Below are 12389 nucleotides of genomic sequence, written 5' to 3'. Positions count from 1 at the left end.
CATTAAGACCAGGACTGATCTACCTCAACTCCACTCCCGAGCCCAAACTCCATGTTCCCTTATTCCCCTTAATGCCGAGAAAAAAAAACCTATGCATGTCAGGTTCGAATGCGCTCGACGGTTTTGAGCCCCCTTGAGGTAGAGATTACCAAAGATTCACTGAAGAAATTCCTCCACTTTTTAATTCAGTTTCTCCTCACCCTGGGTGCTCAACTATTCTAGACCGCGCAGACCCAAGCACCACCATGTGGCGACAATGAGGAACACCAGCCGTGGTATGTTTCAGCAGACATCTGACACAGCAGCACCCAGTGACAAGTCACGGAAGTGCAGAAGCTGAAAACAGAACTTTCAAAATGTTTAAAAAGTAATCTTTATTTTCACAAGTAGGCTTACATTAACACTGCAATTAAGTTACTGTGAAAAACCCCTAGTCACCACACTCCGGCACCTGTTCGGGTACAGAGGGAGAATTCAGAATGTCCAATTCATCTAACAGCATGTCTTTCGGGACTTGTGGGAGGAAACCGGAGCACCCGGAGGAAACCCACGCAGACACGGGGAGACCGTGCAGACTCTGCACAGACAGTGACCCAAGCCGGGAATCGAACCCGGGTCCCTGGAGCTGTGAACTTGAGCTCCCTTGGACTGATGAGGCACAAGAGGAGGCCAGCCAGCCCCACGTGCCTGTGCCAGCTCCCTCCCAATCCAATTTAGCCCCAATCCCCCTCTGTTTTCCACAAGCTGTCGTTTTTTTTCTCTCTCCATTTTAAATATTCATGCGTCTTTAATTGGGAAGTTGCTCCCAAGTCCACTTTCAGGTATTGCATTCCAAACTTGCTGCTTTTCCTCACGTTACCTGTTTATTTCTGAAAATCTCTTTAAACCAGAGCTCCCCGGGGTTGCTGACCATATTGCCAAGGCAAATAATTTCACCTTGCGTACTCCCTGCACAACTGGTCATCATTCTGAGCACCTTCACCAAATTGCCACTTCGTGGTGTGGACTCTGAAAGGAGCTCGGGCGGTCAGTGAAAGACAGATAAACATTTCGGATTTTATTCTCGTTTGATTTATTTTCCTCTTTCACACGCTGAGAGGTCTTTTGCGACCAGTGGCCACCTACACACCTGGGTTAAATCCGTCCGGCAATTGTTCCGATTCCCTGCGTCGAAGACACAGTTTGCCCAGTTTGGTGAATTGGAACATTCATCCATCAGAATAGAATAGGCAAATCCATCCTTCAATTGTTACACAATTTCCGACAAATGGCGACCCCTGACTATGCGGAACATTGACATGCCCGACTGGCTGACGGACCAATTGTAGTCTCTGATGTTATCTATAGAATCCCGACAATGTAGAAGGAGGCCATTTGGCCCATCATGTCGGCACCAACCCTCCAAGTAACTTTTTTCACAGTAACTTAATTGAAGCCTACTCGTGACAATAAGCGATTTTCATTTAGGGGCTGATTTAGCTCACTGAGCTAAATCGCTGGCTTTTAAAGCAGACCAAGCAGGCCAGCAGCACGGTTCGATTCCCGTACCAGCCTCCCCGAACAGGCGCCGGAATGTGGCGACTAGGGTCTTTTCACAGCAACTTCATTGAAGCCCACTCGTGATAATAAGCAATTTTCATTTAAAGGAGCACTCCGCCTAGTCCCACTCCCACCCCGTCCCCACAACATAACCTGCACATCTTTGCACTCCAAGGGGCAATTTATCATGGCCGATCCACCTAACCTGCACATTTCTGGACCGTGGGAGGAAACCGGAGCACCCGGATGCAACCCACGCAGACACGGGGGGGAACTTGAAACTCCACACAGTCACCCAAGGCCAGAATGGAACCCGGGCCCCTGGTGCCTTGAAGTGGGCTTGCTATCCACCTTCTAACAGATTGCACAGTCACCTAGGTTGGGCCGCGTGCAAATACTCTTGACGGATGGTGGCGCAGGAAGCATCATCAGTTCAGCAATGTGTCACTGTGAAGAGGAAAAGGGGCATTTCAGATCCAGAAGTGAAGGGCTTATAGCCTTAAGTGGACTTGCTGTGCAGTCAGCAGCGTCTGGCTTTGATTTCCAGCAAGTTGCGGTGTTGTTTTTTTAAAATGTTGACTATGGTGCTGTGAACAGGTGGGAGCTGTAAAAAGAACCACAAAGATTTACAACAGTGAGGCCATTCAGTCCATCACGTCCATGCTGGTCGACAAGTAGCCACCCAGCCTAACCTCACTTTCCAGTTCCTGGTCGGTGATCTCGCAGAACAGGGAACTTGCAAGTGGATATCCGAGTTTATTAAATTCTTCCACCTGATGTGGGTGTCACTGGTTCGACCGGCATTTATCGCCTATCCTGAATTGAGGAGGTGGTGGGTGAGCTGCCTCCTTGAGCCGCTGTGGTGTAGGTACACCCACAGCGCTGTTAGGGAGGGAGTTCCAGGATTTTGTTCCAGGGACAGTGAAGGAGCGGCCGATACATTTCCAAATCAGGATGGTGTGCGACTTGGGAGGGGAACTTGCAGGTGGTGGTGTTCCCAGGTATCTGCTTCCCTTTGTCCTTTTATTTTTTAAATATGAGGGGTTTCTGCTTCTGTTCGCACCCACACCATCCTCTGGGTGAAAAAAAAATTCCTTTTGAATCCCCTCTAAACTTTCTACATTGTACCCGGAATCCACGTTCCCTGGTTATCAATCAATGGGAACTGGGCCTTCCTATCCGCTCGATCCCCAGTTATATATATTGTAATGAGTTACCGCCTCAGCTTTCTCTGTCCCAAAGAAATCAATCTCAGCCCATCCAATCACTCCTCAGAACTCCGCTCCTCCAGTCCAGGCAACATCTTCATGGCTCTCTGTCCTCGCTCCAGCGCAATCACATCTTCCTGAAGTACTGACCAACCAGGAGTAGGAGTAGTAGGCCACCTGGCCCCTTGGGCCTGCTCCACCGTCTCAAAGATGGTGGCTGATCTGATGGAGGCCTCAACTCTCTTTTCCAGTCCACCCCCGATAACCTTTGACTCCCTCGTCAATCAAGAATCGGTTTTGAATCTGATGGCTTGCTCAACGCGCTCAGTAGCACGGTAGCGCAGGAAGCATCGACAGTTCAGCAATGTGTCACTGTGAAGGGACTCAAGGAAAGCTTCAATTCCCAAGGCTGGGGTGAATTTGAGTTTGGGGTAATTTTGCGTTTTCAGGTCTCAGCGGGAAGTGACCGAGCAGCGGGATCCTGAGGGTGATACACAAGACAGTCGATGAAATGAGAAAAAGGTACATCAGGATGACCGTAACAACGGGGCATGGGTTTGCGGCTTGAAACCGTCACGCAGAACCACCTCCTGCACGAATAGAACATAGAACAGTACAGCACAGAACAGGCCCTTCGGCCCTCGATGTTGTGCCGAGCATTGTCCGAAACCAAGATCAAGCTATCCCACTCCCTGTCATTCTGGTGTGCTCCATGTGTCTAGTCAAAGTGAAAGTCCTGGAATCATTTAATAATAATAATAACCACCATCTTTATTGTCACAAGTAGGCTCACATTAACACTGCAATGAAGTTACTGTGAAAAGCCCCTAGTCGCCACATTCCGGCGCCTGTTCGGGTACAGAGGGAGAATTCAGAATGTCCAATTCACCTAACCTGCACGTCTTTCAGGACTTGCCGCTTCAGGCGGCTTATAATTCTTCAGCCCTGACTCCGGACAATGAGAGCAGGCTGTTTGACCGCTGTGGGCATCACAGCAAAGCCTGATCCTGCCCCTCACGTGAAGGACTCAAGTGCGTGGGCGTGCGCGCACACACATCCGTGTCCCCAGACACAAATTGGCAGTAGCACCCAGTAAACCGTAGCTCCAGCTTCTTCAACTTGCTGCTCGTTTCTGAAGTATTCAGATAAACATCAATGACGATCCAATCCAAAGTTTAAAAAAAGACCATTTGCCCTATTGCCCTACTCCGCACCGGAACATCAGTCTGTGTACCTGTCACTAAGAGTGAAGCAGTTCGGCCAGTGGGAAAGTGACCATGGCCCCTTGAACCCCATAAGCTTCCCGATTGGACGGATGGCCCTTCCAACATCATAGACCTTATCAAATACCTTCACCATCGACAAACTATTTCTCCTTTTTTACTGTCCATTGTTCTGCCCAGGGCGTGACTAATTACACCAATGACGCCGGGGACCTGAAACTAGGTGGCGACTATCTGCGGGCTATTCAGCAGATGTGGGGGCAGGAACAGGAGGATTTATTACAGAAGAGGCATGTTGCCAAAGCTTTTCATCTTCCACTCACCAGGACAAACAAAATAACCCTCTCCCGTGGTATAAATTATTGTGATAGTTTGAAATTTGGCATTCTTGCATTTGTCCTGATTTGTGCGAGACGGCAAGCTTTAGAACTCTCTTTTCAGTAATGTTGGGAAGATTTATCTGGATAGATACGTTGAGGTGGGCGATTCCTGAATCATAATTATCTTGCGATTTGGATAACGGCACGGGGTGTAAAAAGGTGGAATATTTGCAATGGGCTGCGCCAGCCAAATGAATAAAAATGAAATGAAAATCGCTTATTGTCACGAGTAGGCTTCAATGAAGTTACTGTGAAAAGCCCCTAGTCGCCACATTTCGGCAACTGTTCGGGGTTCCATTAACATGCTTCCATTAGTCTCTCAGACATATCCCAAAGTTATTTTAGTGCGATGACTGAACTTGGAAGTCTAGTGACATTGATTAAAAACCCAGCCTGGTGTGTGGACTCACAAGTTTCTGTTTCAGAACTCTCAAACTCGCATGACAGACTTGATCACTGGAATGACGAGCAGCTTAAGGATGAACCCAGGATTATAGATACTCTGTCTGAAGCCATGCTACTCTGTTAGGTTCTCTCGGTCCTATTGCCATTCGCCACACTGGACAAGAGCTGTCTCCGACCCTCGAACAGTAAAATACTCGCTGCCATGGCTGAGTTGAGGCTATCCACACCAGGGATCATGGGAATATACAATCGCTGGCCTCGCATCTTCTGGGCCAACAAGAGGGCTTCCAGACTCAGCCCATGCGTCTCGCCACCAATCACAACGGCCGTCTGCCCCTCTGCCCAGGTGCGGTGGTAACAGCGAGCTTCCACTTCAGGCAGGGAGAGGAGGAATCGTCTTTCCCGGTCCTCGGTGCCACTCTCCTGCTCTTCCGTCTGCCTCGTGGGCGAGGCCCAGCTCTGGTCACTGGCTGCGTGAGATTTAGGAGGCACCACAGATTTTTCAGCACTCCAGTGGGAATGGTCTGCCACGTGGACGCGGGTACTGGTGGTCAGGTAGTTAGGGACCACGTCCCACTCTAGATTTGAGATCAGAGGGATGCGGAAATGAGCGCCCATACCGGCCCGAAGCACTTTGGGTTCCCAGACATCCACACAGCCTGGAGGGGAGAAAGCAAACAAACACACTTTAGCTCCCATGAATTGTGGTTCAGTGTCCCTTTAATAAGGACATGGGAAGTCCATTCCGATAACATAAAGAACTTTGTTTTATTTACAGCAACGGTAGATAGAACATACAGTGCAGAAGGAGGCCATTCAGCCCATTGACCCACTTAAGCCCTCACTTCCACCCTATCCCAATTCAGTAACACCATCTAACCTTTTTGGACTCTGAAGGCAATTTAGCACGGCCAAGCCACCTAACCCGCACATCTTTGGACTGTGGGAGGAAACCGGTGCACCCGGAGGAAACCCACACACACACGGGGAGAGCGTGGAGACTCCGCACAGACAGTGACCCAGCGAGGAATCGAACCTGGGACCCTGGCGCTGTGAAGCCACAGTGCAAACACTAAGCTACCGTGCTGCCCTTCCCGGTAGATCTCTACTGGGTCTCTATCTGATTGGTGCCTTACTGGCCGACATTTCTACAATGCTAAATGGAGTTCCCCACCACTCAGCAGGGCAGCTCGTACTCAGTGAGAACCACAGGGAAGATAATCATTCTCACCCTGCAAGTCCCAATGGGAGGTTGAAGGCAGCACCAGCGCTTGATGTCCCATTGCCATCCTGGTGCAGAAATCCCCAGTGCACTACAGAACCACAGAGTTATAATGATGCAAAAGGAGGCCATTCAGCCCATTGTGTCTGTACCAGCTCCCCAAATGAGCACCATGACTCAATGCCGCTCCCCTGCCTTTTCCTCCTACCTCTGCACATTGTTTCTATTCAAATAATCATCTAACGCCCTCTTGAACATCTCAATTGAACCTGCCTCCACCACACTTCCAGGCCGTGTATTGCAGAAGGAACGGGAGGAAGAGCAGGGCTGGGTGAGGGTGACTGGATGGCACAGGCGGGTCTAAGGTAGCGCCTGGGTGACCAGGTGCTTTATAGCTCCATCAGAAACAAGGTGAATGGGCAATTAGAACATAGAAGAACATAGAACAGTACAGCACCGAACAGGCCCTTCGGCCCTCGATGTTGTGCCGAGCCATGATCACCCTACTCAAACCCATGTATCCACCCTATACCCGTAACCCAACAACGCTCCCCCTTAACCTTACTTTTTAGGACACTGCGGGCAATTTAGCATGGCCAATCCACTTAACCCGCACATCTTTGGACTGTGGGAGGAAACCGGAGCACCCGGAGGAAACCCACGCACACACGGGGAGGACGTGCAGACTCCGCACAGACAGTGACCCAGCCGGGAATCGAACCTGGGACCCTGGAGCTGTGAAGCATTTATGCTAACCACCATGCTACCGTGCTCCCCTAATGATAATTACTTAATGATAGTTAGGGGACAGGCTGATAACAAGGTCCAAACAAGCTGGAGGAGAATACAAACTGTTCTTTGTAACACTCCTCACGTGATACACAGCAACACCCTCCCGGTTGATTCACCCCGAATGCTGAGTCAGCGAATCTGGACCAGGACGGAGGGCAGTGTGCACCATCCAATTGAGCTCAGTACCCATAAATCAGAGGGGCGCTTAAAAAAAAAAATCAGCCGGGGTCCCCCATTCTTTCTTTCCTTACATGTTCCAGTCGGTGTTATTTGTGGTGTGATGACATTAGCGGAGGACAGGACCGAGCCCGGCAGGGTCCTGTACAGGGAATTAGCTGACCAGTATCGCTTTGGCTCACATATGGACAGTAACTAGCTGGAGACGGGAGGGGGGGGGGGGGGGGGGGGGGGGGGGGGGCCAATGTGAATAATGACCCTGTGCGGATCAGTGTCGTAGCGAGACGGAAACCATAGAATTTAGAATGCAGGAGGCCATTTGGCCCATCGAGATCACACTGGCCGATGGAATGAGTACCCTCCTTAAACACACGCCTCCACCCTAGCCCCGTAACCCAGTAACCCCACCTGACCTTTTGGACACTAAGGGGCAATTTAGCATGGCCAATCCACCTAACCTGCACATCTTTGGACTGTGGGAGAAAACTGGAGCACCCGGAGGAAACCCACGCACACACGGGGAGAATGTGCAGACTCCGCACAGTCACCCGAGGCCGGAATTGAACCCGGGTCCCTGGGCGCTGTGAGGCAGCAGTGCTAACCACTGTGTCACCGTGCTGCCCTTCATTTGAAAATGGAAGTGCTGAGGGAGTTGTGGGGTTATTTTTCTTAAATTTAGAGTACCCAATTAGCTTTTTTCCAATTCAGGGACAATTTAGCGTGGCCAATCTGCACATTTTTGGGTTGTGGGGGTGAAACCCACGCTGACACGGGGAGAATGTGCAAACTCCACACGGACAGTGACCCAGGGGCCGGGATTCGTACCCGGGTCCTCAACGCCGTAGTCCCAGTGCTAACCACTGCATCACGTGCCGTCCCGAGTTGTGGGGTTATAACAAAATCGAGCAAAACACTAACGGCACTAACCTTTCGTCAGCAATACTTTGCTGCACCCAGCAGCCACTGCCGATCGTAATATTGTCCCCAGGTTTCCAGGATCTCGGATGTTGTCACCGATGAGGAAGAGAGGTATGGTGTGTTCCTGCTGAACCGATGGGTACTTCATCTTGGAATGATCTGGCCTGACAAATATCCCTGCCAGCAAACAGCAAGGCCAAAAGGTTCATTTACAATTAACAAGATTTCATTTGCTGATTATCCCCAGCCAAGTTTCTCAGCCGCCCTCCCTCCCCCAACAACCCCCTCAACGAACCCCCCCCCCAGCCCACCCCGACAGCTCGAGATCCACTATCAATGCAATCTCTACACTGCGTAACCGCGGGCTTCACTGAACCAAAGATGAGCCTGCCTGCTTCCATAGACATCACAGATCCCAAGATTCTACCTGACAAAAAGCAGGGAGTTCTCTCGCCCCCTTTCATCCTTCAATCGCCACTAAATTTAGAAAAAACGGGCATTCAGCTCCTTGCTTTGTGGGATGTTTGAGTGAAAATATTGCCTGCCATTTGTCCTCCAAACCCAGGAGGTATACCCAGCCTAGAGGGACAGCAATGAGGGTTCACAAGATCCATTACTGGGATGAGGGGATTATCCGGCAAGGAGAGATTAACCAGACGAGGCCCATGTCCCCTGGAGTTCAGTAGAATCGAACTGGAACATATAAAATTCTTAATGGGCGTGAAAGGCTGAGAAAATGTTTATCTCGCTAAGGAATCGAGAATGATGGGTCACCGGGTCAACAAAGGGGAGGTTGGCCGTTTAGGACTGAGATGAAGATTGTGAATCTTTGGAATTCTCTGTCCCAGCTCGGGTCAAGTCATTGAGCATGTTCAAGAGAAAGAGCTAGAACGATTTGCGTTTATTAAGAGACAGAGCGGATCAGCTACGATCATACGGACGGAATGGTGGAGCTGACTTTTAAATGCCAGATGGCTCTCTTCTGTTTCAATTTGTCACACACTCAAAACAGGTCTCCAGTGAACAAACTTTGGAATGTTTTACAGCATGGTGGCACAGTGGTTAGCACCGCTGCCTCACAGCACCAGGGGCCCTGGTTCAATTTGGTCTTGGGCTGCTGTGTGTGTGGAGTTTGCATTTTCTCCCCGTATCAGCGTGGGTTTTCTCCGGGTGCTCCGGTTTCCTCCCACAGTCCAAAGAGGTGCAGGTTAGGAGGATTGGCCATGCTACATTGCCTCAGTGTCCAGGATTGTGCGGTTTGGTTGGGAACCTGGTTAGGGTGCTCTTTTAGAGGGTCGGTGCAGACTTGATGAGCCGAGTGGCCTCCATCTGCACTGTAGGGATGCTATGGCTCTATTCTATAGCACTGTGATGCATGAAAGTTATTAGTTATAACTTGGCATAGCAGTGTTGTTCTTGTTGTGCATCAATGTTTCATGTGATATACCAGTTTTGGAGCCTTTCGCCTGAGCCCAGACCTAACCGATTAGAGAAAAACAAGCGTCCAAAATTTGTAATTCTGCAGACATACCCATTGCTCCCTGGGGCGTTACAAGATCAGACCACATCTTGATCTCTTCAAACTTTACTTTGATTAACTTGACGTGTTTCAGTTTCTCCAGAGGCAACTCCTTCAGGCTGTCTACAGTACTGAAGAAAAGAGTCTGCAACAATGCTCCAGCTCCCAAGGCATCGATTATCAACCGCCGTCCCTCCACCAGGATCTTCCCCTGCTGGTCACGGAACTTCTTAGACTTCACGATAGTCACGACTTTGCTATTGATAGGCGAGATTCAGAATTAGATTTGAAACAAAGAGGGACTATAAAAATTGCTAAACACAAGGAGGCCACTGACAATCTCAGTCACCATCCACCATACCACTCGTGGCATAATGCAACAATGGAGTTATTGACTAATGGTAGCAATCAGTCTGTGGTTTAGTCGACAGTAGACCCAGGCACATGAGGAAACACTCAAGTGCTGATGAGTTTAGCAATCGTTGATCCATATCATCAGTCCCTCTTAAAGAGAGTAAAGGCCAAAGCTTAGATACCCATCAGCTGAAGGTTGCAATGGTTCAAGTAGGCAGCTCACCACCACCTTATCCAGAGCAACCAGGGATGAGCAACAAACACCTCATCACCAGTACTCAACTCAAAGTTTTTTTAAAAAGTGGATTAAGAGGCACAGTGGTTAGCACTGCTGCCTATAGCACTGAGGACCAGGGTTCGATCCTGGCCTCGGGTCACGGTCCGTGTGGAGTTTGCACATTCTCCCTGTGTCTGTCACCTCCACAACCCAAAGATGTGCAGGGCAGGTGGATTGGCCGTGCTAAATTGCCCTGTACACTTTTTTTAAAAATGGATACACAGGCAGGCAGAATTAGAAGACACCGTGACCTGAGAGTTGTAGGGTTGGAGAAGATCAGACAATAGGGTTAGGATGAGACTATTGAAGAATTTGAACAAAATATTAGAATGATAAAATGGAAGTATGTTGGACCACTGTAGGTCAGTGAACACATGGGTGCTGTGTGAAGGGGACATGTAGAAGCTGAATGTGGAGGTGTTTGTGCCGGGGAGGGTACAGGGTGCCCGCTCAGGTTTATTCCTTACGCCAGCCGCTTGTCCCCGGGGAGCGCCCTCTCGTACGACAGCCCGTCCAGTGAAGCAGGGCGGCCGGGCTGCCGGGGGCTCGGCTCCGGGACGGGGCTGCCAGCCGCCGGCCAGCGCTGCTCCGGGCCGCCGGCTCGGTGTTCGGCCCCGGGGGCGGCTCCCTCGCTCCGGGGATACAGAACCTCCAGCGGCCTCCTCCTCAGCGTGCGGACATGCCGCCTCCCCGGGGTCAGGGTTGCTGCCCAGCGGCTCACGCTTCCCCTGAGCGCCGCCATCGTGCAGAGCCGGGGGCTGCTGCGCATGCGCGGGGATGTAACCAACCCAGCAGGTCAGGTGACCACCCTGCTGGTTACATTTGGTCACATGACTCTCCCAGTTCTGCCCTCCTGCCTGTTTCTGTCCTCCTCATTGATAAATACACTCATTGAATCTGAAAGAGGTTGAGATATTTTTGTCTGGAGAACATTATCATTCCACTCCCCCAGAAATGTCAATTTAATTTGATTTCTTAAGTTTCCTTTAATTTTGGGGGTCTCTTTTTTTTAGAATAGAATCACTACAGTGCAGAAGGAGGCCGTTCGGTCCATCAAGTCTGTACCGACCCTAGGAAAGAGCACCTCACCTAGGCCCAAGTCCCTACCCTATTTCCGTAATCCAATAGCCCCACCTAACCTTTTGGACACTAAGAAGCAATTGATCATGGCCAATCCAGCTAACCTGCTCATCTTTGATCTGTGGGAGGAAACCGTCTTTTTTGTTACAGTTTCTCCTGCCAATGCAGGAGGCCCATCGATGCCCGTCAGTGTATCCACAGAATCCAATGTGTCATTTGCAGGAGTCACAAATCCATCCTCATGACGAGATATTCTTTTCGACGGTCTTCAAACTTTTACTAATGAATCTACTTTAATTGCCAGTGCATCCCCGGAATGGTTTACACCACAAAAAAATTACGCAGCCAGGTGGGCCATCCACCATAACTAATTAAATGGCTGGTCTGAAGTTTCAGGCAAATCCACGCTTCCTGAGCCCTGGGGTGGGCAAGGCACTCAGAGTGGGGGGGGGGGGGGGGGGGGGGAGGGACGTTGGGCAGCCATTTAATCATCTCTCTCCCTGCTCTCTCCAGCCATTTAGTTCTTTATTTTGTAATTTATCAAATTTCTAAAGACATGCCATAGTGATATGTCATTTGAATCGGGGGTTGGGAGTGAGGATGGGAGGACAGAGCGGGCCCCATTTGAGACTTGCTCTTTCCAGCCGTGTTTGAGGTTTGGGGTGAACTGTGGATCAAGGGGATTGTTAGAATTGCTAACTTGATGCTGCCGGTGCAGTAATATTTGCAATTCCAGGGCTAGTGATGATGCCGTGAGTGCCCTGCTGCGCTATAAAGATGGTGAGATGGTGGGCACACATACAACTGCGCATCAGTGGCATTGACAGCAAACAACATTTTCTTTCTATCTCAACTTTTTTTGTTAGTGTCCCTTTAGGAAGGATGGGGACACTTACTGATTATTAATTTTTTTTAAAATTCCAATTAAGAAACAATTTAGCGTGGCCAATCCACCTACCCTGCACATCTTTGGGGTGTGGGGGTGAGACCCATGCAGACACAGGAAGAATGTTAAAACTCCACATGGACAGTGACCTGGGGCTGGGATTGAACCTGGATCCTTGGCACCATGAGGCAGTAGTGCTAACCACTGCACCATTGTGGACTTATTGATTGCTTGATTGTCACTAACGAATTCCTTCTGACTTCTGCAGCCAGTAAGCGCTGCAAGAGCTGGAGTGGCAACCTCCCCAAAAATGGTATTTTCATTTAATTTTGCTACGTTTCAGGAGCAGCACGGTGGTGCAGCGGTTAGCCCTTGGAAAGTGCACCTCTACCTAAGCCGACGCCTCCAC

At 50.0% G+C, this 12389-nt stretch overlaps 1 protein-coding gene across 1 annotated transcript; it reads right to left on the bottom strand.

Annotated features, from left to right (window-relative positions):
* Nucleotides 1–1527: 1527 nt before the first annotated feature.
* Nucleotides 1528–10762, bottom strand: mrm3a (mitochondrial rRNA methyltransferase 3a). Its single transcript, XM_038814567.1, has 4 exons — nucleotides 10482–10762; nucleotides 9396–9640; nucleotides 7874–8041; nucleotides 1528–5414 (listed from the first exon to the last, which is right to left on the bottom strand). The coding sequence occupies exons 1-4, from the start codon at nucleotides 10754–10756 to the stop codon at nucleotides 4876–4878; spliced, it is 1227 nt and encodes a 408-aa protein (XP_038670495.1). The 5' UTR covers nucleotides 10757–10762; the 3' UTR covers nucleotides 1528–4875.
* Nucleotides 10763–12389: the final 1627 nt, after the last annotated feature.

This window comes from Scyliorhinus canicula, chromosome 12 (assembly GCF_902713615.1).
Source record: "Scyliorhinus canicula chromosome 12, sScyCan1.1, whole genome shotgun sequence".
NCBI classification, from domain to species: domain Eukaryota; kingdom Metazoa; phylum Chordata; class Chondrichthyes; order Carcharhiniformes; family Scyliorhinidae; genus Scyliorhinus; species Scyliorhinus canicula.
The sequence above is the reverse complement of the archived record's forward strand: the minus strand, read 5'-3'. Positions and strand labels throughout refer to the sequence as shown.

What these genes read in the sequence shown, in the direction of transcription:
- mrm3a (XM_038814567.1), bottom strand. Translation starts at nt 10,756, where the DNA reads ATGGCGGCGCTCAGGGGAAGCGTGAGCCGCTGGGCAGCAACCCTGACC. An exon ending in AACGCCCCAGGGAGCAATGG is followed by an intron (nt 8,042 to 9,395) that starts GTATGTCTGCAG and finishes GTTTGCTGGCAG; the next exon opens with GGATATTTGTCAGGCCAGAT. An exon ending in CAAAGTATTGCTGACGAAAG is followed by an intron (nt 5,415 to 7,873) that starts GTTAGTGCCGTT and finishes TCTCCCCTCCAG; the next exon opens with GCTGTGTGGATGTCTGGGAA.